This window comes from Nannobrachium achirus, assembly GCF_963921795.1.
Source record: "Nannobrachium achirus genome assembly, chromosome: 1".
Taxonomy (NCBI): domain Eukaryota; kingdom Metazoa; phylum Chordata; class Actinopteri; order Myctophiformes; family Myctophidae; genus Nannobrachium; species Nannobrachium achirus.
The window spans coordinates 11535305-11559045 of record NC_137810.1 but is presented as its reverse complement, the minus strand read 5'-3'; the positions used below and the strand labels follow the sequence as shown (position 1 = coordinate 11559045).

The following is a 23741-nucleotide window of genomic DNA, read 5'->3' as shown; positions in this document are numbered from 1 at the left end:
AAACATTTTGTAAGTTATGTCATGTTTAGATAGCCTAACTTCGTTAAAGCTGTGAACACGTGTAGCCGGTGTGATAATTTTATATTATCTGATGTATCCACAACCCTGCAGTCTTTGTAGCCTACTGTTTGTTTGTGTGACATCATTGTATTATCAAGCCACATATACTGTGACGCATTTCATTATAAACTCAACACACCTCATCCTTCCTCACTTTCACAAGGTACAGTATTTATGACAGTGGTTCTCATAGTGTGGTTTGGGGACCCCCAGGGGTCCTTGAGAGGTTTTCAGGGAGTCACCAGCTAAATTAGTTGATCTAGCATCAAAATCGGTTTAACCACTTTAATGTATAATGTTTAACCCTATATAATGTACATTGGCTATTTGAATATAGCCAACTCACTTGTTGTGATGTAAGTTTTGAGCTTGTAGATCTGCTATTTAAAAATATATATATATTTACATACAAATCTTGTATGGGGGCCCCTGGCACGAAATATTTTCAGATGGGGTCATGGGGAGCATCCTTCTGCGACCAAATAGATCTGAGGGTCATTAAGATGAAATAGTTTGAAAAAAGCACTGGTTTTATCACAAAGGTTTTATTTATTTTGATGGCTATGGGTATTGAGAAGGCGATGATGTCTCACTTGTCACTGTTTGTGATTGTTTTATATGTGAGTCATCATGTATCAGTTTGTGGTAATAATCCATCTGACTGAGTGATCTAATACATGTATTATAAACTATTATGAGCAAACCAATAGGTTCTCACTTCTCACGGTTGCCTTCCCAATCCCAACCACCAACCAATGTGATGCTACTTGCTACATCTGTGTGTATGAATGCGAGTGAAAGACATGTGTGATCATCATACACAGTAGAGCAGTGGGGCCCCCTCCACACACACACACACACACACACACACACACACACACACACACACACACACACACACACACGCTCCATTCAGGTTCAGGACAGCCTCCAATCCTCCATCCATTGGATCCAGTTGTCGGTATTCTCCCTCTAGGGCTGGGTCGGTAGTTCCGCTTCCCCTGCCTGCCTTGCTTCGCCATAGCGGAATATTATCCCAGAGAGTCAGCCTGGGCCGGACGGACAACACAGAAGAAAAGTTCCACTGTGTAAATAGTTTTGGGAACACTTTATTTTATTGTTATTCCCCCCCCCCCCCCCCCACTCAGATCATCTGGATCATCCTCCCCGCCGGGCCCCCGTGGAATTAATACACTTGAAGGAGTTTGACAAACGCCAGTTTTTTTTTTCGAGGAGGAGTTTGAAGTCAAAAGTTGTGATCAAGTTGTGCTGCTGTGGTGGAGTGTCTCTCCGGTGAGTTGTGTTGGACAAATAAAGCTCTGCTCCCGTGGTGAATACAACTAGTTAGCAAGTTAGAGTAGAAATGTCCTCCTATCCCTCCTCCTCCTCCTCCTCCTCCTTCTGCCCCCATGGGGTAAACCTGCTATCAGCGGCGATCTTCGATCACCCGGCTGGTGATCGGCAACGGTGATCATGATCTGATCTGATCTGATCGCATCTCGCACAGATTTAACACGCTAACGGTATTGTAGCCTGCCATGCTAATGTTAGCATGGTAGCTAGCACACTTGTTGGCTAATAATGAAGTAATGCTAACGTCAGCTCGGCTAAAGAAAACTGTGCCCCAGTGGATGGATGGGGTCTTCTGCTGCTGTTCAGCACCGTTATAAGCATTGGAATGGCTTTCTGTATGGTGTGTAATAATAGGAACATTCAAACTGTAAAATCCCCTAATTATGGATTTGGTTATTGATTAACTGAAAGTGAATGTGGTCCCCCCCTGCTCACCCAGAGAACGAATAGATACCTCTGTCTGTCTGTCTCATCGTCATGGTCCCTCAGTTTGATAATCACCCCCATTTGAAACTATTTTGTCTCGGGGACCTCTATTTATGGTAATAATAAATATGATTGAGTGCAGAATTCCATAAACTGTGAGATAACGGTGGATAGATATTGTGAAGCATTATATGGCCACTATATTTATTCTCATGTGGAACATTGTGGTAACTTATTGTGAATAAAATATCTGTGAAATAAAACTACTGCTCAATTAGCTGGGGTTCCCCTCAAGGACCCCACTGAGATTCCCTTTAGCTAGTCAAGTAGAAATATTGGACATGGATGGATTATTATAGGGCACACATCAAAATAAACTTCATTTGGTCCCTAGATTTCCCTGTCTCTTTATGACAGTTTGTTTATTATTTTAATCTCAAGCCTGTGATCTTTTATTTGCAATTCACCTCAAACTGCCATGGTTGTAAACTTGTGCATTCAGTGTTGGTATTCTTGGCTGCGTAATTTTTAAAAGACACTTTTAACCTGTCATTATTGGCCAAAACTATCAAACTAAAATAATTCGCAGATCTAAAAGCTCACTACAACTGTGAGAATTTAGAGCATGTATGTGTGGTATGATGAAAATGTAAGAATATAGGGCTCTAGGTGGAGTGAGTGGCAGTGGTCATCTGATGTGTAAACAATGTGATGTCCACTATCGGTGACATTTGGTTCTCTTCCAGATATCACTGGCGCTTCCTGCCTCATCACCTTTTCTGTCCTCGTCCTTTGCACAGCCCCTCCCCTCCCTCCCTCCCCCCTCCCTGTAAACTCGTATCTCTCATCGATGTGTGAGCACCACCCCACCGCTGCTCTGCCGCCCTGCTAACTCTCCCAACCTTGCCCGCTGTGCGTCCCCCTCCTGTCCCTCCCCCCGATCAAGCCCATCCCTCCTCGCGACATCACCGGAGCCATGTGTGACAACGGAGATGCCGAGGACAAACCCCCCGCTCCTCCGGTCCGGATGAGCAGCACCATTTTCAGCACGGGCTCCGGTAAAGACTCCTTGTCGGCCAACCACAGCTCCAAGCCCCTGCCCTCGGTCCCCGAGGAGAGGAAACCGCGCAACAAGATCATCTCAATCTTTTCCGGGGCCGAGAAAGGTGAGCGAGCGAGGGAGGGAGGGAGGGTTCCACGAGAAGACTTGACAATAACGATGCGTCACACTTTTATAGCTTCTCGAAGCGAACACCAAAATGGATTTTTGATTTCTTAAATCGCTCGGGTGGTGCAGTGGTAAAGTCCCTGCCCACCACCACGGAGGTTGTAGGTTCGATTCCCACGTGGTGCAACCGGCTATGTCGGGCGTCACAATTGGCCTGTGTTTGGGGGAGGGTAGCCGGACGGGGAGGGTGATACTGGTCACTGCATGATGTATTCCTACGGGCTGGGGCGGCACCTGTCAGCAGGGAGTGTTGGGCGGGAGGAGTAGGACGAAGGCTCTACGTCCTCCTGGTGGGGGCTCCTCACTGGCAGGTGAGTCAGTAGGATACAACAGTATGTCCTCCTGGTGGGGGCTCCTCACTGGCAGGTGAGTCAGTAGGATACAACAGTACGTCCTCCTGGTGGGGGCTCCTCACTGGCAGGTGAGTCAGTAGGATACAACAGTACGTCCTCCTGGTGGGGGCTCCTCACTGGCAGGTGAGTCAGTAGGATACAACAGTACGTCCTCCCGGTGGGGGCTCCTCACTGGCAGATGAGTCAGTAGGATACAACAGTACGTCCTCCCGGTGGGGGCTCCTCACTGGCAGGTGAGTCAGTAGGATACAACAGTACGTCCTCCTGGTGGGGGCTCCTCACTGGCAGGTGAGTCAGTAGGATACAACAGTGTGTCCTCCCGGTGGGGGCTCCTCACTGGCAGGTGAGTCAGTAGGATACAACAGTACGTCCTCCTGGTGGGGGCTCCTCACTGGCAGGTGAGTCAGTAGGATACAACAGTACGTCCTCCTGGTGGGGGCTCCTCACTGGCAGGTGAGTCAGTAGGATACAACAGTACGTCCTCCTGGTGGGGGCTCCTCACTGGCAGGTGAGTCAGTAGGATACAACAGTACGTCCTCCTGGTGGGGGCTCCTCACTGGCAGGTGAGTCAGTAGGATACAACAGTACGTCCTCCTGGTGGGGGCTCCTCACTGGCAGGTGAGTCAGTAGGATACAACAGTATGTCCTCCTGGTGGGGGCTCCTCACTGGCAGGTGAGTCAGTAGGATACAACAGTACGTCCTCCTGGTGGGGGCTCCTCACTGGCAGGTGAGTCAGTAGGATACAACAGTGTGTCCTCCCGGTGGGGGCTCCTCACTGGCAGGTGAGTCAGTAGGATACAACAGTACGTCCTCCTGGTGGGGGCTCCTCACTGGCAGGTGAGTCAGTAGGATACAACAGTACGTCCTCCTGGTGGGGGCTCCTCACTGGCAGGTGAGTCAGTAGGATACAAAAGCAGTGACAACACAGAAATGTGTGTGGGGAGGAATCAATTGACTAAATTGGGGTGAAAAAGGGGTAAAAATAATTGGCTACTCTAAAAAAAAAAATCTTAAATGTTTTAATCGTCTTTTTGCTTTTCGTCTTCCAGGCGGTCGTAAGAAAGATCGGGATAAAGAAAGGCCAGAGATCTCGCCGCCTTCCGATTTTGAGCACACCATCCATGTTGGTTTCGATGCTGTCACTGGCGAGTTTACTGTGAGTTTTTCTACATTTTCAGTGTGTCTACCCAGATGCGCCTTAATAATAAATGAATAAAAACTGCTTATGATAGTGGTGTTCTAAAGTTTATAATACATATAAAACCTTGCACTCTGTATTATGAGTATGAAAATATGCTTAAAATTTGTGTTACTGTCAGGATAAAACAATTGCAAAAGATCTGAAAAGTCTTATATTTTGTTCATTGTCACTCACATCTGTAACAGACAGCTTAATTTTCTATCTCCCCCAGCCACTGTGGGTATAAAATCGGAAAAAACGGAACTTGATGAATCCCTGCATGGGCGAAACGTTGTTGTTTGGTTAAGATAAAGAAAACACAGGAGATGAACCTATCATGAGCGGACATTTACTTTTTCTTCACTTGAAGAAACTGTGTGGATGTTATATCCTACTCCTTTTTTCATATAAAATCTGATACCACAAACTCCAAAAACACACAGGACGTCACATTAAAGATACCCCAAAAACAGCTGTAAACACATTCACAACATGCCTCCTTCTGTGTTTAATCTTGGTTACATTTAGAAACGTTCCTCTTTCATACACAGGGTATGCCAGAACAGTGGGCCCGGCTCCTGCAGACCTCAAACATCACCAAGTCGGAGCAGAAGAAAAACCCACAGGCTGTTCTCGACGTTCTAAAGTTCTATGACTCTACAGGCAACGGCCGTCAAAAGTACCTCAGCTTCTCATCTTCTGGTGAGGCGCTTTTGCATGTCTACAACACGTTGTTAGGGCCTCAGTGGCCTGGTGGTGGTTTCAGCAGCAATTCCAAGTTTGAATAATGACAGCTGACAAATAAATATTGACGTCCCGTTTCCTCGTTATTTAGAGAACCACGCAGACTGGACAAGGCACACAGGCCAATGATAAAATGTAGAATGCGTTAGATGCCAGTGGTCTTGTGTTGGCTTGTTCATTTTCATTAGTAAACTTACAAACCCATCAATTGCGCTGCCAATGAACATCAACGTTATTGCCCTCAAACTAGAGGCCTATGTGTGAGTAATAGTTTGTTAAAGTCTCTGTCAGCCATCGGGGGGGGGGCTGCTAAGAGCATCTATGATGAATGATTTGGGTTTTGCTTCAAAGAAAAACCTGTTCTCTTTCATTTACTAGCCTTACTCTGTATAATGAGCACACAGGTCACTGTAGCTCTATGTGTATATATTTATGTGCCTGTTTTCACATATTGCTCAAACATTGTTTGTTCTGTCTCTCCCTCCATGCCCTTCCTTTCATTTATTCACAGAAAAAGATGCGTTCACTCCAGGACCTCAGTCAGTGAGTATGACGAGATCTTTTAACCGCCATGTAAATGTGTGTACTGTGAAGGCCTGTCCATACATCTCTCTGAAACAGAACTTTTCGTCTGAAAAGTCCGGTTCAACTACAAAATGACGTCATTCAGAACTTGTGAAAACCATTACCCCGAATTAGAGTTCGGAAAGCTGCACGTCGGAAAGTCGGAAATCTCAGACGAAAAGTTTGGTTTAGGAGAGAGTATGGACAGGCCTTGAGTTCAGCTGTAGGGTTGGACAACTGAGATTGCCAATATGTGATCCCCTATTTTCGACTGTTGGACTAGACATGCAGTAAATGTCTCCGAGACCTTTTAATGCACAATGTTATTGTTAATTGGCACAACCTTATTCAGCTTCCTAGTTTCTTTATTCTTCTCTCTCTCTCTTCTACTCTGAATCAGCCTGTCAAAAAGGGCGCTGAACCTTCGTCACCCAATATCAAGGACATTGATGATGACGATGAAGATGAAGCCCCCCCTCCCATCGTGGCACCACGACCGGAACACACAAAAAGTGTAAGTAACCCGTTGGCTTGCTACATGCAACTTTCATTGTCATGTCCACTATTCATAATTATTTTTGGCATTTAGTTACTGTCCCATATGTGAACCATAATCAAGACCCAAAAGACATGATACCAGCAGCCAAAGATACCAAATGTTTTGATTTATGAGCAATCAGCATGTTAACCCATTCAGAACGGGTACACATTATTGTGTATCATTATATTATGCTTTAACTATTGAAAAATAGCAGATATACAAGCTCACAGCGCGGCACCGAGTGCCGCGCTGCGAGCTTGTAGATCTGCTATTTTTGAAAAATCGTGAAAATTAGAATTTTGACCCGCTTCTATAAGTGTCTTTTGAATCCTTCTAAGGTTTTTTGAAAAACCCTATGTTTCTACGTCAGCAATCTGGCCAGCCATCGTCAAAGAAAAGGTCCTTTTCAATTCAACTGGTGCTCAGTTAGTCTGTTCTTGAGAGACTACTATGTCAGTGGTTCTCTAACTTTTTCATGTCAAGGACCCCCAAACTGATATTTATTTGGCCACAGACCCCCATCTCAAAATATATAGTTCCAGGGACCACCCAGAAGCAAAAATTTGAGTTACAAATGTTCGCTTTAAAAATACATATATTCAAAGATTTGCACACATTTTCACAACTTTTTCAAAAATAGCAGATCTACAAGCTCGCAGCGCGGCACTCGGTACCGCGCTTGTAGATCTGCTATTTTTCAGTAGTTAAAGCATTCAATAATTCTAGGCCTAAATGTTAAACATGTCGCAGACATTTTAATACGTATATATTTTTGTTAGCTGTTGTACTTTAATGGAGACAGTATGGTTTTCTAAAGGAGTGTTGGTGTCTGGTAAGGTTTGAGGCGAGCTCAACACATGAATCGCGGTGAATTAAAACAAAAGATGGATTATGGTTTGTAGTTAAGCTATATTTAACTGCTGCTACTGTGTTGTAGTCCTACTTACTCTGCGGCATAAGTTGGTGAAGTGGGCAATATAATCGATATGGCAATACATCGCGATAGTTTATTTGCCAATACTGTATCGATACTTCAGGCCGTAGTATCGCGATACTTTGAGGAAAATAAAATATGTTCCCATGCATAGGAACCAATGGTAGCAGTCCGGTCCTGACACTCCTCTGCCTCTAGATGTCGCTGTACTATAGTAGCTACTTCCTCTTCCCACGGTTCGGTGTGTGAGGTCTTTCGAGAAAAAGGCTGCGAACGACGAAAAGAAAATAGAGCAGCGCCTTCAGCTTTTAAAGCTGATATATCGCAATAGTATCGCAATAGTATCATATCGCAAAGATTCACAATATACCTGTATCGTGATACTATTGCATCGTGACCCAAGTATCATGATACTTATTGCATCGTGAGATTCTTGCCAATATCCACCCCTAGTTAGTTCAGCTGATTAGTAGATTAGGTAGATCATATAGTTTTCCCTATATGATAAAACATTATAGTGTTTTAATTGTCATGCAAATATTTTTCCAATGCTTGCCAGGCCTTGTTGACCAATTTGGAAGAGATTTCGAAGCTTTGGGTCCAAAACAGAATTCATATTTAATGTGTAAAATCCATGATATTTACATTGAAGTCAGGGGGGCAGGGGAGAGAGGACCTTAGTAAAAGGTCTCTTTATCATCATGTAATGACTGTGAAAGCCCTAATTGACCTTTACTTTGACTGTGCGTCCTGTAGGTATATACTCGCTCAGTCATCGACCCCATACCTGCTCCAGCTACATTTCCAGACGGAGAGACTGCCTCCAAGGGAGGCGTGGACCGGCAGAAGAAGAAGGGCAAGATGACTGATGAAGAGATCATGGACAAACTGAGTAAAGATCATCCCATATCTGTTGGGACCAATTTGACAATTTTGATCATCTTGTCAGCATTCGAGATCACGAGTCACCATTTCTCTGACATGTGTGATTGCATTTTGGGCCTACAGGAACTATAGTCAGCATCGGAGACCCCAAAAAGAAGTACACAAGATATGAGAAAATTGGCCAGGGGTAAGTGCAGAGTAACCCATAGTAATAGTTGGACTTGGAAAGTGTTGTTTTTTAGCTGCCAACAGCGCCTGGCTGCCATGCATTTCTATGGTAAAGACACACTGGTGAGCTGCCATGCATTTCTATGGTAAAGACACACTGGTGAGCGCCACTTCCCAGCACCCGAGGATCACGCCTCAGTGATCTCGGGTGTCTGGTGTTTTTTGGCAAAGTGCCAGACAATATTTCAACTTTTGGAGAGGAGCGCCCCTCATTTGAGCCTCCTGATTGTGAATCATTGTAAATCCAAAGCGCTTCTCTGAAGAAAAAAGAAGAAAAAAAAACGGCTTCTGCTGTTTTTCAGTTCCTTTCGTTATTTTCTTTTTTAGGAAAAGAGATTGCAACTAAATATAAACTGCTTGCACAATCTGGCAAATTGAGCAGTGTTATATACTATTTCATACTTATAAATTATATGAAATAAATTGACACAATTGGAAAACTGTTAATTTTACAGACGCAGGGTAGCCGTGAACACAAAATACCACAGCCTTATTATTATGCATTTTCCATGAATTTAGTGTGTGTGTGTGTGTGTGTGTGAGAGAGAGAGAGAGAGAGAGAGAGAGAGAGAGAGAGAGAGAGAGAGAGAGAGAGAGAGAGAGAGAGAGAGAGAGAGAGAGAGAGAGAGAGAGAGAGAGAGAGAGAGAGAGAGAGAGAGAGAGAGAGAGAGAGAGAGAGAGAGAGAGAGAGAGAGAGAGAGATTGAGTGCACATACATAGCAACGTGCTTGTTTCTGTAAATGTAAGAGTAATTACTAACCTATAACATGACTTCCTCACACAGGGCCTCAGGAACAGTATTTACAGCCATTGATGTTGCCACAGGATCAGAGGTAAAGGTTGACTAAACTTATATTTAGTCGCAGGCCAGTGTCCTGCAACCTGCTCTGGAACGCACTCCCCAAACATATTAAACTTCCTCACTTCCTTCAAAACCACACTCAAAACACACCTCTTCAGGATAGCCTTTCCCAATTGTGGTCTAGTTTAGGCTGTCTCCCCTACCCTTGCCTAACCTTTTATCGTTTTTAATCAAGCACTTTTGTCTTTTTTGTTTTTGTTTTTTCCTTCCTCCTATCAAAGTTAGTTCCTCCTTTCCCTTACGTAAAGCTACTTTGGGTACTTTAAAAAAAAACGCTATATAAATCTGAGCTATTATTAAATATATATCGGGCCTAATGTGAGGTGTACAACCATCCAACCATGGAGATAATGAGTTGTATAAAAATGATCGTTGTAATTCATTGTAGTCATACAATAATGGACATTTACTGTTATTAATATTTGCCTAATGCAACCCTACATAGTATAACACAATGTCCTAAATGAGGCAGTAGCTAACAGACAATCTTTACATTTAACTCTCGTGTTTTCGCTGTGTAATAATAACTGACATGATTGTTCTGATCGCAGGTGGCCATTAAACAGATCAACCTCCAGAAGCAGCCAAAGAAGGAATTGATCATTAATGAGATTCTAGTCATGAAGGAGTTGAAGAATCCGAACATTGTCAACTTTTTAGACAGGTAACTGAACAGTAATAACCCTGTTGTGGTCACACGCACATCTCAACCGCTTAAAACCCATTTAGGCCTAGAATTATTGAATGCTTTAACCATTCAAAAATAGCAGATATACAAGCTCACAGCTTGTAGATCTGCTATTTTTGGAAAAAGTCGTGAAAATGTGTGCAAATCTTTGAATATATGTATTTTCAAAGCGAACGTTTGTAACTAAAATTCTGCTTCTGGGGGGGGGTCCCTAGAACTAAATATTTTGAGCTGGGGGTCCGTGGCCAAATAAATATCAGTTTGGGGGTCCTTCACATGAAAAGGTTTGAGAACCACTGACATAGTAGTCTCTCAAGAACAGACTAACTGAGCTCCAGTTAAGTGAAAAGGACCTTTTCTTTGACGATGGCTAAGCCACATTGCTGACATAGAAACATGGGGTTTTTCCAAAAACCTTAGAAGGATTCAAAAGACACTTAGAATCAGGTCGAAATTCTAATTTTCACGATTTTTCAAAAATAGCAGATCTACAAACTCGCAGCGCGGCACCAATAGTTAAAGCATAAAATAATGATACGCAATAATGTGTACAGTATTTTCTGGACTATAAGGCGCACCTGACTATAAGGCGCACTGTCAATGAATGGTCTATTTTCAAACTGTTTTCATATATAAGGCGCACCTGACTATAAGGCGCACATAATAGACGCTACCGTTGCGTTATGCATCAAACAGATGGAGCTGTGCTAAAGGGAATGTCAATGTCAATGAATGATCCATATATAAGGCGCACTGGACTATAAGGCGCACTGTAGTTTTTTGAGAAAATTAAAGGCTTTTAAGTGCGCCTTATAGTCCGGAAAATACGGTACTCGTTCTAAATGGGTTAAAACCCTCTATTCTCAGTGAAACGGACCAGAGTTGCAATTGTACTTCTTAGACCACAACATCTCTTCGACAAAAATAATCGACAAGCTCAAAGGACGGGTGTCTGCATGTTGATTTCCATCCATAATGAAATTAACCAAAAACCTGTTGGCTTCCTTAAATATCGAACAAACCACAGTATGTTTTGGAAAATGGTAAGCAGTAGTGTGAAGCATTTAATGAGTTGTCATCAGTGTGTTTAGTTTTAGTTTTTCTGCTTTCTTTTGCTGCGTGGTAGCATTAATTTGCACCAGTCATTTCATTCTACTGCCATATTTGAACTCAGTGCCTGACCAATTAACAGCTGCCGTGTTATGTAGTCAGATTGGTTCATTTTCTGGCAGAAAGCCTTGAAGGGAGATTCTTACCAACACTTTGCACTTGTTAAAAAAAAGTTAGACCAAGGCACTCTTGGGGGGAAAGTTAAAAAGCCTTTATTTCATGGCTAATGCAAAGCAAGAATATTATATTTTTCTAAATATTTTATAATATTCTTGCTATGAATTAGCCCTGAAATAAAGGCTTTTTAACTTTCCCCCAAGAGATCCTTGGTCTAACTTTTCTTGCATCTATTTTGTCACCTTTCCACCAAAGAGCACCTTGCGTGGGAGATTTTGACTCTACAGCCAAAACAGATGCACTCCTTCCTTACTCTCTGTTTTCTACTTGTCCCCAGCTTCCTGATGGGGGAGGAGCTGTTTGTGGTGATGGAGTACCTGGCTGGTGGCTCCCTAACGGACGTGGTGACGGAGACCTGTATGGACGAGGCCCAGATCGCTGCAGTCTGCAGAGAGGTAACACCGCTGTTATAGTCCATGGGCCATACGAGATGTCGTTATCCGAAAGGTGGCAAAGGTTATCATGCATTTTTGAAAAGCTCTATATCTGTAGATTATATTTTGGTATGATAACCCTTTCTGAGACACAGCTAAATTGGTGTTATCAGCCGCTAGAGTTGGTGTCCCATTAACTTTACATTACAGGGGGGAAAAAAGCAAAACATTAATCTGCTTTAAGTAGCATAAGAGGGGTCAAACTATGGGTTTTTCATGATTCTAAATCCATTGCAAACATCTGGTTTGCATAAAAAACATACCTTGGGCTAAAAAACGGCCTCACAAGATTATGGTTTAGTGATGAAAAGTGATGAGTCATCACTTTTCACACTTTTGTGGGGGCCGTTTTAGCCCAAGGAATGTTTTTTATGTAAAACAGATGTTTGCAATGGATTTAGAATCATGAAAAACCCCTCATATGTTACTTAAAGCAGATTAATCTTTTGCTTTTTTTCCCCTGTAATGTAAAGTTAATGGGACACCAATTTGGCGGCTGATAACACCAATTTAGCTGCGTCTCAGAAAGGGTTATCATACCAAAATATAATCTACAGATATAGAGCTTTTCAAAAATGCATGATAACCTTTGCCACCTTTCCGATACCGACATAGGGGTGCAACACTAAAAGTATCCATTAGTCACTGGTCCCAATTTCGGATCATAATTTAGATCAGTGGTTCTCAAACTTTGACATTTGAAGGTCTCCCCTTAACTTTGATAGTGTACAAATGGACCCTAACGGGTCCATTTGGTTCCATTTGTACACTGTCAAAGTTACAGACTTGTAAGGGTCAATTTAGACCCCCGTAAACGAACCTAGAGAGTCCCTGAAATCCACTTGGAGGACCACTGATTTAGATTAAAAAAAAAGTAATGAAACATTTTCAAAAATGGTGAAAATAGCCGATCTACAAGATCACAATGTGTCGCATGGTGGTGTGTTTTCAGTATTTTTGCAGTTGTGCAACAAAGTATAAAATCGGGCTTAATCTATTTGTTGATATTTTGACAAAAAGTTATGTTATATATATTAAAACATGCTTCTCGGCTGTTCTCTTAATCAAAGAAATATTCGTTAGAATGTTACAGCCTATGTGTCTCATGTGCTCTCTGCCCACCCCTGTGTCTGCAGTGTTTACAAGCCCTGGAGTTCCTGCACGCAAACCAGGTCATCCACAGAGACATCAAGAGTGACAACGTCTTATTGGGGATGGATGGCTCCGTCAAGCTCAGTAAGTCAATAGTTGCGTTTTCCATAAAGCTTTTTCGAAAATAGGAAGCGAATTGTCAGAAATTCGAGAAAAAAAAAAGAAAAAGCTAATTTAGCCTGTTTCCATCCACTGTTGAAATGCGATTCTTGGGAGACCTCTGCATCTGGAAGGTGGACGATCTGCAAGCTCACAACGCGTCACGGATGCGCGCTGTGAGCTTGTAGATCAGCCACTTTTGGCACGCAACACAGTGTGTCGACGAAGTGTTAGCCAGGATTTACTTGGGTGATTTGACGGACGAGGCTTACACTGCAAGTACAGTAGTAGGGAACACGGCGCCAACAAGTTAGTAGCTTCCTTCAGCCAAATCGATATTATGCAAGTTCAATGTATTTTAATTGAAAACCTATTCGCTTAGTGTTTCCATTTCCCTTTTGCGCATTTCATTTTTCCGATTAAGCCCCAAAATCCTCCTCCTCCAAGCGCATAAATGTTTTAGCGAAAAATGAAAGTTTATTTGAATTTTGAAGTGTTTCCATAAAAAAATTTATGCGCAAAAGCCTTAATGCGCAAATTTATGGAAACACCACTACTGTCATTGGCCTCAATGTGGACCATATTCATGTCCTTGTTCTGACTGTGTAATTTCTGGTCCGTCGATCATCGTGCAATGTTCTATAAATCCAGGCTTAACTCTGAACACGAATGTCTTCGCCCTGTAGCGGACTTTGGCTTCTGCGCCCAGATCACCCCGGAGCAGAGCAAGCGCAGCACCATGGTGGGCACTCCTTACTGGATGGCTCCTGAAGTGGTGACCAGGAAGGCCTATGGGCCCAAAGTGGACATCTGGTCCCTGGGGATCATGGCCATCGAGATGGTCGAAGGAGAGCCTCCGTATCTGAATGAGAACCCTCTAAGAGTAAGTACAGAGATGCTACTGCTAGTAGTTCTGCAAAAAACTATACTCACTGTCGCTGAGGCTTAAATAACATACGGTGGGAAGGTTGCAACGTCTCTCCTGTGAAGAAGACGGTGTGCATTGAGCATAAGGGTTGGCGATATGGAAAAAATACAATATCACAATATTTTTCCAAGCTGTATCACGATACACAATCTTATCACGATTATTTTTCATGTTGGTTTTAATGGTTATTTTTCAAGTTACTTAACAGTACAACGACCGCCAACAAGGTAACAAAAAGTAAAAGGAATAACGGACCATTTAGACCAGTGGTCCTCAAAGTGGGGCACCGTCAAGGGACTCTCGGGGTTCCTTTTGGGAGGTCTAAATTGACCCTTACAAGTATGTAACTGACAGTGTACAAATTAAACCAAATGGACCCTTTTGGTTTCAATTGTATACTATCTGAGTTGAGGGGAGACAGTGACATTTTAAAGTTTGAGAACTACTGATTTGGTTTAAATGAATTCTGCAATGAATTTGGGTATTAACAATTCAACAGGATTTTTAATAAGGCTCCCTCATTGTATCACGATATCTCTGAAAAGGCATATCGTGGAGACATTATATCGTGGAGACATTGTATCGTCTCAACGATATTCATCACCATATCGCCCACCCCTAATTGAGCAGTGGAGATCTGGATTAGAGTTTGTATCAATCCTAGCCAAAAGGTTCAAGGCTACCATCTTGATAACATCAAGGTATTCAAAGAGCTGTGGTGAAACGTGGCAAATAAATACATTGGTTAAATGACTAATTAAAGTGAATGCTAATTATGTCACTGCCGGTAAGCTTAACTGTGGTAAACACCTTACTGGGGTTACTTAGTCACATAAGAGCAGGAGCAGTTCAACCAAGACCAACCAAGTCTGATCTCTTTATTCCTGTGTGCGAATCCTTTCCTGTTCTTATGAAACAGCTTACTAGGAAAAGAGCCTGAGGCCATGGCTACACGGAGCTGGATATTTCATATATCCAGGTTTTTCAGATATCCACATAGAAAAATATCTAGGTCCACACGGAGCTGGATATTTCATATATCCCGGTTTTTCAGATATCCATATAGAAAAATATCTAGGTCCACACGACAAAGATATCTAGGTCTAACAAGCACGCACACAGTAAAGTCTTCAGAGATATCCGGGTTCCCTGTCTACACGGATCCAGTGAATCGGATATTTTTCAATCTCTCCACTTATTTATCCGGTTTCAAAAATATCCAGCTTTGCAGCCGAAATATCCAGCTTCATGTGGCTGCAAGCCCCAACAGCAAAAGAAAATGTCTAGCTTCAGAAATATCCAGCTCCGTGTAGCCATGGCCTCAGTGCTGCTCAGTAACAATCAGCATCCACAAGTACAGTCTGAGAAGGTTAATTTTTAAAGTATTTTCAGAATGGGCATTCGGATGGTGCAGGGGTAAAGTTATTTGATTCCTCAGCTTTGTGTGCTTGTTGGTACCTCACTTTGAAGTGGTTCAAAGTGAGGTACCATCATAGTTACCTGAACATAGATTTGTCCATCCTTTTTGATTCCGCTGTCCTCTTTCACCAGGCTCTCTACCTGATCGCTACCAACGGCACCCCCGAGCTTCAGAATCCAGAGAAGCTTTCTCCTATTTTCAGAGACTTCCTGAACCGTTGCCTTGAAATGGACGTGGAGAAGAGAGGCGGAGGCAAGGAGCTGCTGGCGGTGAGTGTACTTCCTATTAATGGCTCTTTCTTATCGATTTGTTTTACCACTTTCGACCTGGCATTTCACATTTTCAAAATTTCTCACAGAATCTGATCATTGAGCTCACACAACATTTAGCGTCCGCAGAACATTGTCAGCTAATGGATTGGCTATTTATATTGCATGCGACACCAACCTATGATGAAGTATAAATCAGGCTAAGTGGTTACCCATTTAGAACAGGTACACATTATGGTGTATCGTTATCTTATGCTTTAACTATTGAAAAATAGCAGATACAAGCTCACAGCACGGCACTGCGAGCTTGTAGATCTGCTATTTTTGAAAAGTCGTGAAAATTAGAATTTTGACCCGATTCTATGTCTTCTAGTGTCTTTTGAATGCTTCTAAGATTTTTTGAAAAACCTATGTTTCTATGTCAGCAATCTGGCCAGCCATCGTCAAAGAAAAGGTCCTTTTCACTTAACTGGAGCTCAGTTAGTCTGTTCTTGAGAGACTACTATGTCAGTGGTTCTCAAACCTTTTCATGTGAAGGACCCCCAAAATTATATGTATTTGGCCACGGACCCCCATCTCAAAATATTTAGTTCCAGGGACCACCCAGAAGCTAAATTTGAGTTACAAACGTTCGCTTTAAAAATACATATATTCAAAGATTTGCACAGATTTTCACGATTTTTTTCAAAAATAGCAGATCTACAAGCTTGCAGCGCGGCACTCGGTGCCGCGATGCGAGCTTGTATATCTGCTATTTTTCACTGGTTAAAGCATTCAATAATTCTAGGCCTATTAAATTGTGAAGACTCTTGTTCGTTGGCCACGGTTATCCCCTCCGTTTGGATGTAGTATCTAACAGCAGATTCCTCCTTCCTCTCGTCCTTCCAGCATCCCTTCCTGAAGCTGGCCAAGCCTCTCTCCAGCCTCACGCCGCTCATCCTGGCAGCCAAGGAGGCCATGAAGGGCAACCGTTAGTTTGCCCAGCGGCCCACCCTGCCTTCCCCATGCTGTGCACACAATCTGTGCCAACTTGTTTAGGTTTCTGTGCCAGACAATAGGCTGAGAGTTGACCCTCCTCCGCTCTTCATGCACCAGCCTTTATAAGCCCTGACAAGCCTCACTGTGAACAAGACCAAAAAACTAAACACAAACAAATCCTAGAGCACAACCACCACAACGCTGTCCACATGAACTGTTGTTCTCTCTCTCAGACCGTCAGAAGACAAGTCAAACAAAAAGAAGAGTGCTTAGTTTCAGAGTCAGGCGTAGTTATTTTGTACAACAAACCTTTTTTTTTGTTTTTGTGTTAGGGCTAGGCTTGTATTTAACTTGGAATGAAGATGATGCCTAGTTCTATTTAGTGTATTTGTTGTTTTTTTAATCGACTGCCTTAAACAAATGCAAAATGTTGCCTAATGTATTGTTGATTGTGTCAATGTTTCTGTCCCATGATTTTTACATGTATGATGATCGTGTATGGTGTGGTATTGTACGTGTACCACAGCATACACGTGTATGGTGATCGTGATTATGTTATTGACAAACCTACTGTACCAGTGTTTTTCCCTGTATCATTAGCCTCTTGATAGCAGAGGTGCACCTTACAGGCAAATTAAATGTTAGATTGACAGGGTTTATACATTCACCTTTATTGTTCCTATTAAAAATGACTGGTATGTTGAATACTGTCCTCTTGTGTTCTTCCGAACTGTAGCTAAACAAATGCGCTTTTCCCATGTGTATATTGTGTACTTTAAAATTAGTTGGAAAATGATGGCTGTACCATTGATTAGCCATCAATGGCTGTAGGTAAAGGCGATGTATATTGACTGTTTTATGTTTTTGGATAACTAACAACTATGTCTGCAAACTCAAATAAATGCAGCTGTCTTTGACTTGTGAGTTGGTGTCAAAATGATTGTTTGAATGTGATGTTTTGCAGTTGATTTTTGGGGGAGATATTCTAGTATAAGGCCCATCTACTTGACCTTGTAGACCTAGCAACACTTTCAGTGGATCAACAAACTATTCCGACGCCGCTTGGAGTTACTTGTTGGATCCTTCACCCGCAACTGTTTTGCAGCTGTTTTCAGCTTTTCTTCTGTGGCTTTAAACTTCTGTTGCGCTGCTTCAGATTCTTGATTTTTTTAACAGTGCTCCTGGAACAGGAGCTATAGCTCCAACATCTGGCTTTGTCCGGGAAAAATGTCCAGCTTAAGTAAACTGAAACATGGCCTACATCTTTGCACAAATGGCTCAAAGTTTGTGTAAAATGTCCGGAGCTTAAGTAAACTGAAGTGTGGCCTACATCTTGACACAAACGGCTTTACTTAACCCATTTAGGCCTACCCTTTCGTTAGGCCTAAATCAGAAATTGGCCTACAAAAACAAATATGTTGCTACATACTGTACATGTACTGTAAGCCCCTCCCATACACTTAAATGTGTGATTTTCCTCTCCCAGCTAAAGTATCCAGTTGTTGGGGCTCCATGTTGAAATTAAAAAGGACTGTTGTTGACGTGGTCAAGAGATTCCGTGAAGGTCTAATGCAGTGAGGGGTTGTGTCAAGTTTGCATGTGTCTGATTCAGTGGGTGGTGAGACCTAACAAGGCCTACTGTTGCCTCATTCCTAGCCTTAACTCAGAAAAGGATCTGGTTGCCCCTAGTCAAAAAATCCTATAGGATCTTCGAAATTTCCAATAAGATCCTATAGGATTTTGAAAATCCTATAGGATCTTATTGGTTTTTCACAAATTTCCAATACAGTCCTATAGGATTCTATCGGTACTTTAGAAAATCCAATAGGATTTTGCAAATTTCCAATAGGATCCTATTGGGTTATATCTAACTTTGGAAAGTCCAATAGGATCCTATTGGAACTTTGCAAAATCCTATTGGATTTTGCAAAGTTCCAATAGGATCCTATTGGGTTATATCTAACTCTGTAAAGTCCAATAGGATCCTATTGGAACTTTGCAAAAAAGTTCCAATAGGATCCTATTGGGTTATATCTAACTTTGGAAATCCAATAGGATTTTTCAAAGTTCCAATAGGATTTTGGAACTGTAGGATTTCTGATAGAAAAATCCTTTAGAAAATCCCATTAAGAATCCTATAAGAATCCTTTACAGTTTTGGAACAGATCCTATTGGATATTTTCTTATAGGATAATAATCCTATAAGAAAAAAATCCAATAGGATAGAAAAATCCTTTAGAAAATCCCATTAAGAATCCTATAAGAATCCTTTACAGTTTTGGAACAGATCCTATTGGATATTTTCTTATAGGATAATAATCCTATAAGAAAAAATCCAATAGGATTTGTGTAGGGGAAATCCTATTGGATCCTATAAAATGTCAAATAGGACCAAAAACCAATCCTTACTAACAGGAGCTGTGGCGCAGAGGATCAGGGCAGGATTCAAGCACGGGAGGTCGTAAGTTCGAATCTCACTCAAGATGTCAATGATAATGTCAAATCTAATACTGTATGTCTTAACACTGCTAGCCTGATAAATCAGTCAGCACAACACCACCCCCTGTTGGTAGGTGGCAGCCAGGCAAGGCACCTATCCTATAAGAAAATATCCAATAGGATCTGTTCCAAAACTGTAAAGGATTCTTATAGGATTCTTAATGGGATTTTCTAAAGGATTATTATCCTATAAGAAAATATCCAATAGGATCTGTTCCAAAACTGTAAAGGATTCTTAAAGGATTCTTAATGGGATTTTCTAAAGGATTTTATAATACTATAAGAAGATATCCTATAGGATTTTCTAAAGGATTTTTCTATCGGAATCCTAAAGGATTTTCTATAGGATTTTTCTATCGGAATCCTAAAGGATTTTTTGACTAGGGGCTGCTTGTCAATGTAATTGCTGAGGTAAGAAGAGGTACATTAGTGATTATTCTCAATTCATGTCTGAATCGTGCTACATATCAGTACTATTCAGATTTATTTACAGATATTTATTAATTTGAGCTGATGGTACGTTTTCATGCTAAAACTCACTTTATCATAGCATAATAATTGTGTCGGAGACAGAACAAAAAGTTGTGACTACATAAACTATAAACTACTACTAAACTACAGTATGTGTAAATGGGATTCAAAGTAACTGGGTGTGTTTAGTCAGTGTGGAAATGCTGCCATCTACTGGACCTTTGCATTAGATTTTTAGCTAATAATGTCTGAACAGTCAGTTGAGTGTACTACACTATAATATTTACTGATCATAAGAAGAAAAACTCCACAAAAAGCAATACAACATTTAAAAATGCACTTTCCAGAAAGAAGAACATGAAAAAACATTGGTTCTTGAACTGTTTTATTGTAAAATATGGAGTTCCTAAAAGGTGCTGCTCTAAAAGTATGCACCTTTCTGCCATTTATAATCCACATACATACAGTGTTTGTCATTGGCTGCTGGCAGAATCGCACAACAGGGCAAAGACAAATAAAAACAGTTTTGTTGATTCTTCGTACAAAAAATGGACAGCATTAACTTTATGCTGCACAGAGAACCAGTGCAACCAACAGGCCATGGAGAACAGAACATACACAAACCAGGAGAGATGGAGGAATAGTGTTAAACAATTAGTTCTAAATCGGCAATCAAGATCTACTCCTCTATCATGGTTCTCTCTGACTTTCTAACCCATTTAGACCTGTTTACACCTATACATCGTCATACCTTTCAACCTGGGAACGCCTCTGTCATTTTAGGTGTTGCATCTGTTGTCAGGCAAAAACCTTTTCCTCTTAACCCATTTAGGCCTAGAATTATTGAATGCTTTAACCAGTGAAAAATAACAGATATACAAGCTCACAGCGCGGCACCGAGTGCCGCGCTGCGAGCTTGTAGATCTGCTATTTTTGAAAAAGTCGTGAAAATGTGTGCAAATCTTTGAATATATGCATTTTCAAAGCGAACGTTTGTAACTCAAATTCTGCTTCTGGGGGGTGGTCCCTGGAACTAGATATTTTGAGATGCGGGTCCGTGGCCAAATACATATCATTTTGGGGGTCCTTCACATGAAAAGGATTGAGAACCACTGACATAGTAGTCTCTCAAGAACAGACTAACTGAGCTCCAGTTAAGTGAAAAGGACCTTTTCTTTGACGATGGCTCGCCAGACTGCCGACATATAGAAAAATAGGTTTTTCCACCCGTCAGAGACAATGTAGCCTATAGCAACACGATTATGATTTTATTTTTATTTTTCTCCAGAAAACGTATAGAATCCGCCTCAGGTCTAAATGGGTTGATTGCAAGGAGTGTTAGACAAGGGTTCATTTGGAATCCCTCAAGGAACCACGAGGGTCCCTGGACCGCACTTTGAAAACCACTGGTCCACTGTTATGGTAGCGTGTTTTTGTTAAAATGATTTCACTGCTCTCAGTCGGGTCAGCACTTAAAAGTGGCATTTCACTTTGGCATGAGTGTGATTCTTCCTTTCTCCAGCATGTATGCTTTAGTGTTCCGAGTCTGAAACCAATGACCGCTACAGCAGATGATAGCCAAAGTTTTGCATCAAACGCAAACTGAAAAAAAAAAAAAAAAATGGATTTGGCTACATTTGTAAATTAGCTCAGGATTAAAAAAAAAGTAATTGGGGTCAGGGATTAAAAATGTCCAAAGTGAAGTGGCAGTAGACTTCAAGCATCAGAGGCTGCCTTCTGTGAAAGTGCCTGCCGTTGTGTGCGGTAGTGAATGTAAAGTGAAACGCCACTTGAAAACCTCTCACTTCAGCTATAGAAGCACCGGCGTTGGTCGACAGAGTGGACACTCCACCAGCTGTCATGGCACCTCAACAAGAACCGACTCAAGATAGAGCGAAGGTGTCATGAACAGAGATAAAACCATTTTCTTTAACTGTCAAGCAGTGTCTGCAACTAACAGCAAATGTGCGTACGATATAGCTTAAATATGCCCACGGGAGAAGTTTACAGGACACCTCCCTAAATGGGCCTCACTAGTTTCAATATGGGACAGTGCCATTTTTGTCTACATGCCGTGTGTCTCAAGATGTGGAATGTGATGGTTTAAAATGCGTCATAAGTGGTCATTTCAAACAATATTTCAACGTTGTTGTTTTTTGACTGATACAAGAACAATGGCTTCTATTTAGCGTGCTAATGTTCCAGTAAAGGTGGTTGCACACTGCTGCGTTTTTCGTTGCGAAATGTGTTTTTCAGGGCAAGGAGAGAGAGAGAGATAGAGAGAGCAAGGGACCGAGTGGTGCGCGAAACGGGCAGCAGTGGGCAAACGTGACTGACATAACGTGAGGTTGATTTTTTTATTCACGCTCCGAAATTCACTCCGATATTCGGCCCGAAAAACGCAGCAGTGTGCAACCAGCTTAAGAGAAAGGCTGTAGTTTGTATTAGCTTGAAATCCCCCACCAATGTCATTGGTAGGCAGGTTTCTGAACTGTCCACAGCCTAGCTCTGAGACTTAGAGCGAGTAGACTGAAATGGTGCCATCCAGGGACGTGCTGGGCCCCTGATTCAGCCCGGGAAAAATAGTTGGGGAGGCCCTCATTGCGTGCTATAGAGAAAGATCTCGCTCTATAGCGCTGCTGCTACTCAAAGATTTGCCATTTCAGATCATGACATTACTGTACATGAGTTATATTTCGTCGTTGTCGGGTGGAAACCTTGTATGTCCAAAACCGTTTGTTTTGTATTTATCATTTTAAAAATGATTTAAACTAGTGAAAACAGACGATTTTTGTGCAACGGCCTTATATGATGAAGCAGGGCTTTGCTTTGCGAAAGAAATTATAAATTTGAAACTTGGAGATACAAGGTTTCTGCCCGACAGTGACGATTTACTTTGTTGGCCGTCCAGCCCCCAAAATGGAACGAAGGCCGACATTTTATTTTTAATTTTTTCCTAATGGCCGGCCTGGACCAGCCGGGAATTAACCGGCCGTTCGGGAGTTGTCCCGCTTTTCCCAATGGCCAGCACGTCCCTGGTGCCATCTTATAATGAGCATTTGTGAGGGACAATTATATGAAGATCAGGTTGAAAATGGGTGTTCTTTTGATTTAAAACAAAATGCCCATATATATAGAGACAACGTCTGTGTGCATGATGAAGATCTATCCCTGACTGATTTGAGAACAGTTTAAAAACGTCAGGACTGGCTCAGATATTCTAGACAGCACTTAATTTCTGAAGCTGTACACATCCAGTCAGTCAGTCAATGGCTAAAATCACACACCAGTGGCAGTGAGTAATTTACACGTTCTAAGAACAAGCCATGTCCACCCATTGAGAGGCAACACCTTGAATGCATTCAACAATTCTGGAAAGAACAGTAGGAATAATGTAAACTTGGATCCCTTACATATAAAACATTTGGTTAAAAACAAAAACAAAAATGAATCCTGTACTTTTGACAAATGGCACGTGACAGAGAAGATGTCAGCCTCGTCCAAAACTAGGGAACGCATGCTAGTCGTAACACGGAAATAAGGGAGCGAGAGAGAGAGAGGACGAGAAAGGCTCAGAAGACGCTACGGCCCGATTTATGCTTAGCTGCACGGCCAGTGTTGGGCACCGAAAATATCTGATCTACAAGTTCAAAAGAATGTGAGCTTGCCGTTTTCAGTGCGCGACCAAGTATAGATCAGGCACAACCTTCCCTACGAGGGTTTCTCATTTGACGTGGCACAGTTTGATTCACGCTACCCAGTCAAGCTGTACAAGGTTGACAGTGTTTCGAGTGCCATTTCCTTTCCCCCAAAATATCAATAGAATTTTAGCCTCTGCGACCGAGCTACACATATGATTTACATCCCAATTTGTACATCATATAAACTTTGAACAACTATACTCATCCAAGGTAAAGTTTAACCTATGTGTAGGACATGAGGATTGTTTGATACAAATTCAAGATGTGCAGAGTACAAAAGAACTGCCAGCCAGGAAAGACCAGCCAAACTTGTGAATGTCAGAAGCCGGTATAAGAGGTGGCTGCTCTGGAACCGAGCCAAAGCTTAGACAATGGCATGTCTCCGTGTCTCCCCCCTGGGTGACGATCCGGTCTACTGCGCCCCGCCGCATATTTGCTGCTGTGCTCCTGCGACTT

The 23741-nt window shown here is 42.0% G+C and overlaps 1 protein-coding gene across 1 annotated transcript; it reads left to right on the top strand.

The window, feature by feature from the left end:
* Positions 1-1050: 1050 nt before the first annotated feature.
* Positions 1051-17478, top strand: pak2b (p21 protein (Cdc42/Rac)-activated kinase 2b). The gene is made up of 15 exons (XM_080725034.1): positions 1051-1353; positions 2586-3005; positions 4471-4577; positions 5153-5303; positions 5857-5888; positions 6310-6423; positions 8141-8276; positions 8393-8456; positions 9282-9330; positions 9911-10023; positions 11612-11729; positions 12905-13004; positions 13706-13902; positions 15499-15636; positions 16525-17478. Exons 2-15 carry the CDS (start codon positions 2816-2818, stop codon positions 16609-16611), a joined length of 1596 nt encoding a protein of 531 aa, XP_080581160.1. The 5' UTR covers positions 1051-1353; positions 2586-2815; the 3' UTR covers positions 16612-17478.
* Positions 17479-23741: the final 6263 nt, after the last annotated feature.

What these genes read in the sequence shown, in the direction of transcription:
- pak2b (XM_080725034.1), top strand. Translation starts at nt 2,816, where the DNA reads ATGTGTGACAACGGAGATGCCGAGGACAAACCCCCCGCTCCTCCGGTC. An exon ending in TATGAGAAAATTGGCCAGGG is followed by an intron (nt 8,457 to 9,281) that starts GTAAGTGCAGAG and finishes TTCCTCACACAG; the next exon opens with GGCCTCAGGAACAGTATTTA. An exon ending in ATTGTCAACTTTTTAGACAG is followed by an intron (nt 10,024 to 11,611) that starts GTAACTGAACAG and finishes ACTTGTCCCCAG; the next exon opens with CTTCCTGATGGGGGAGGAGC.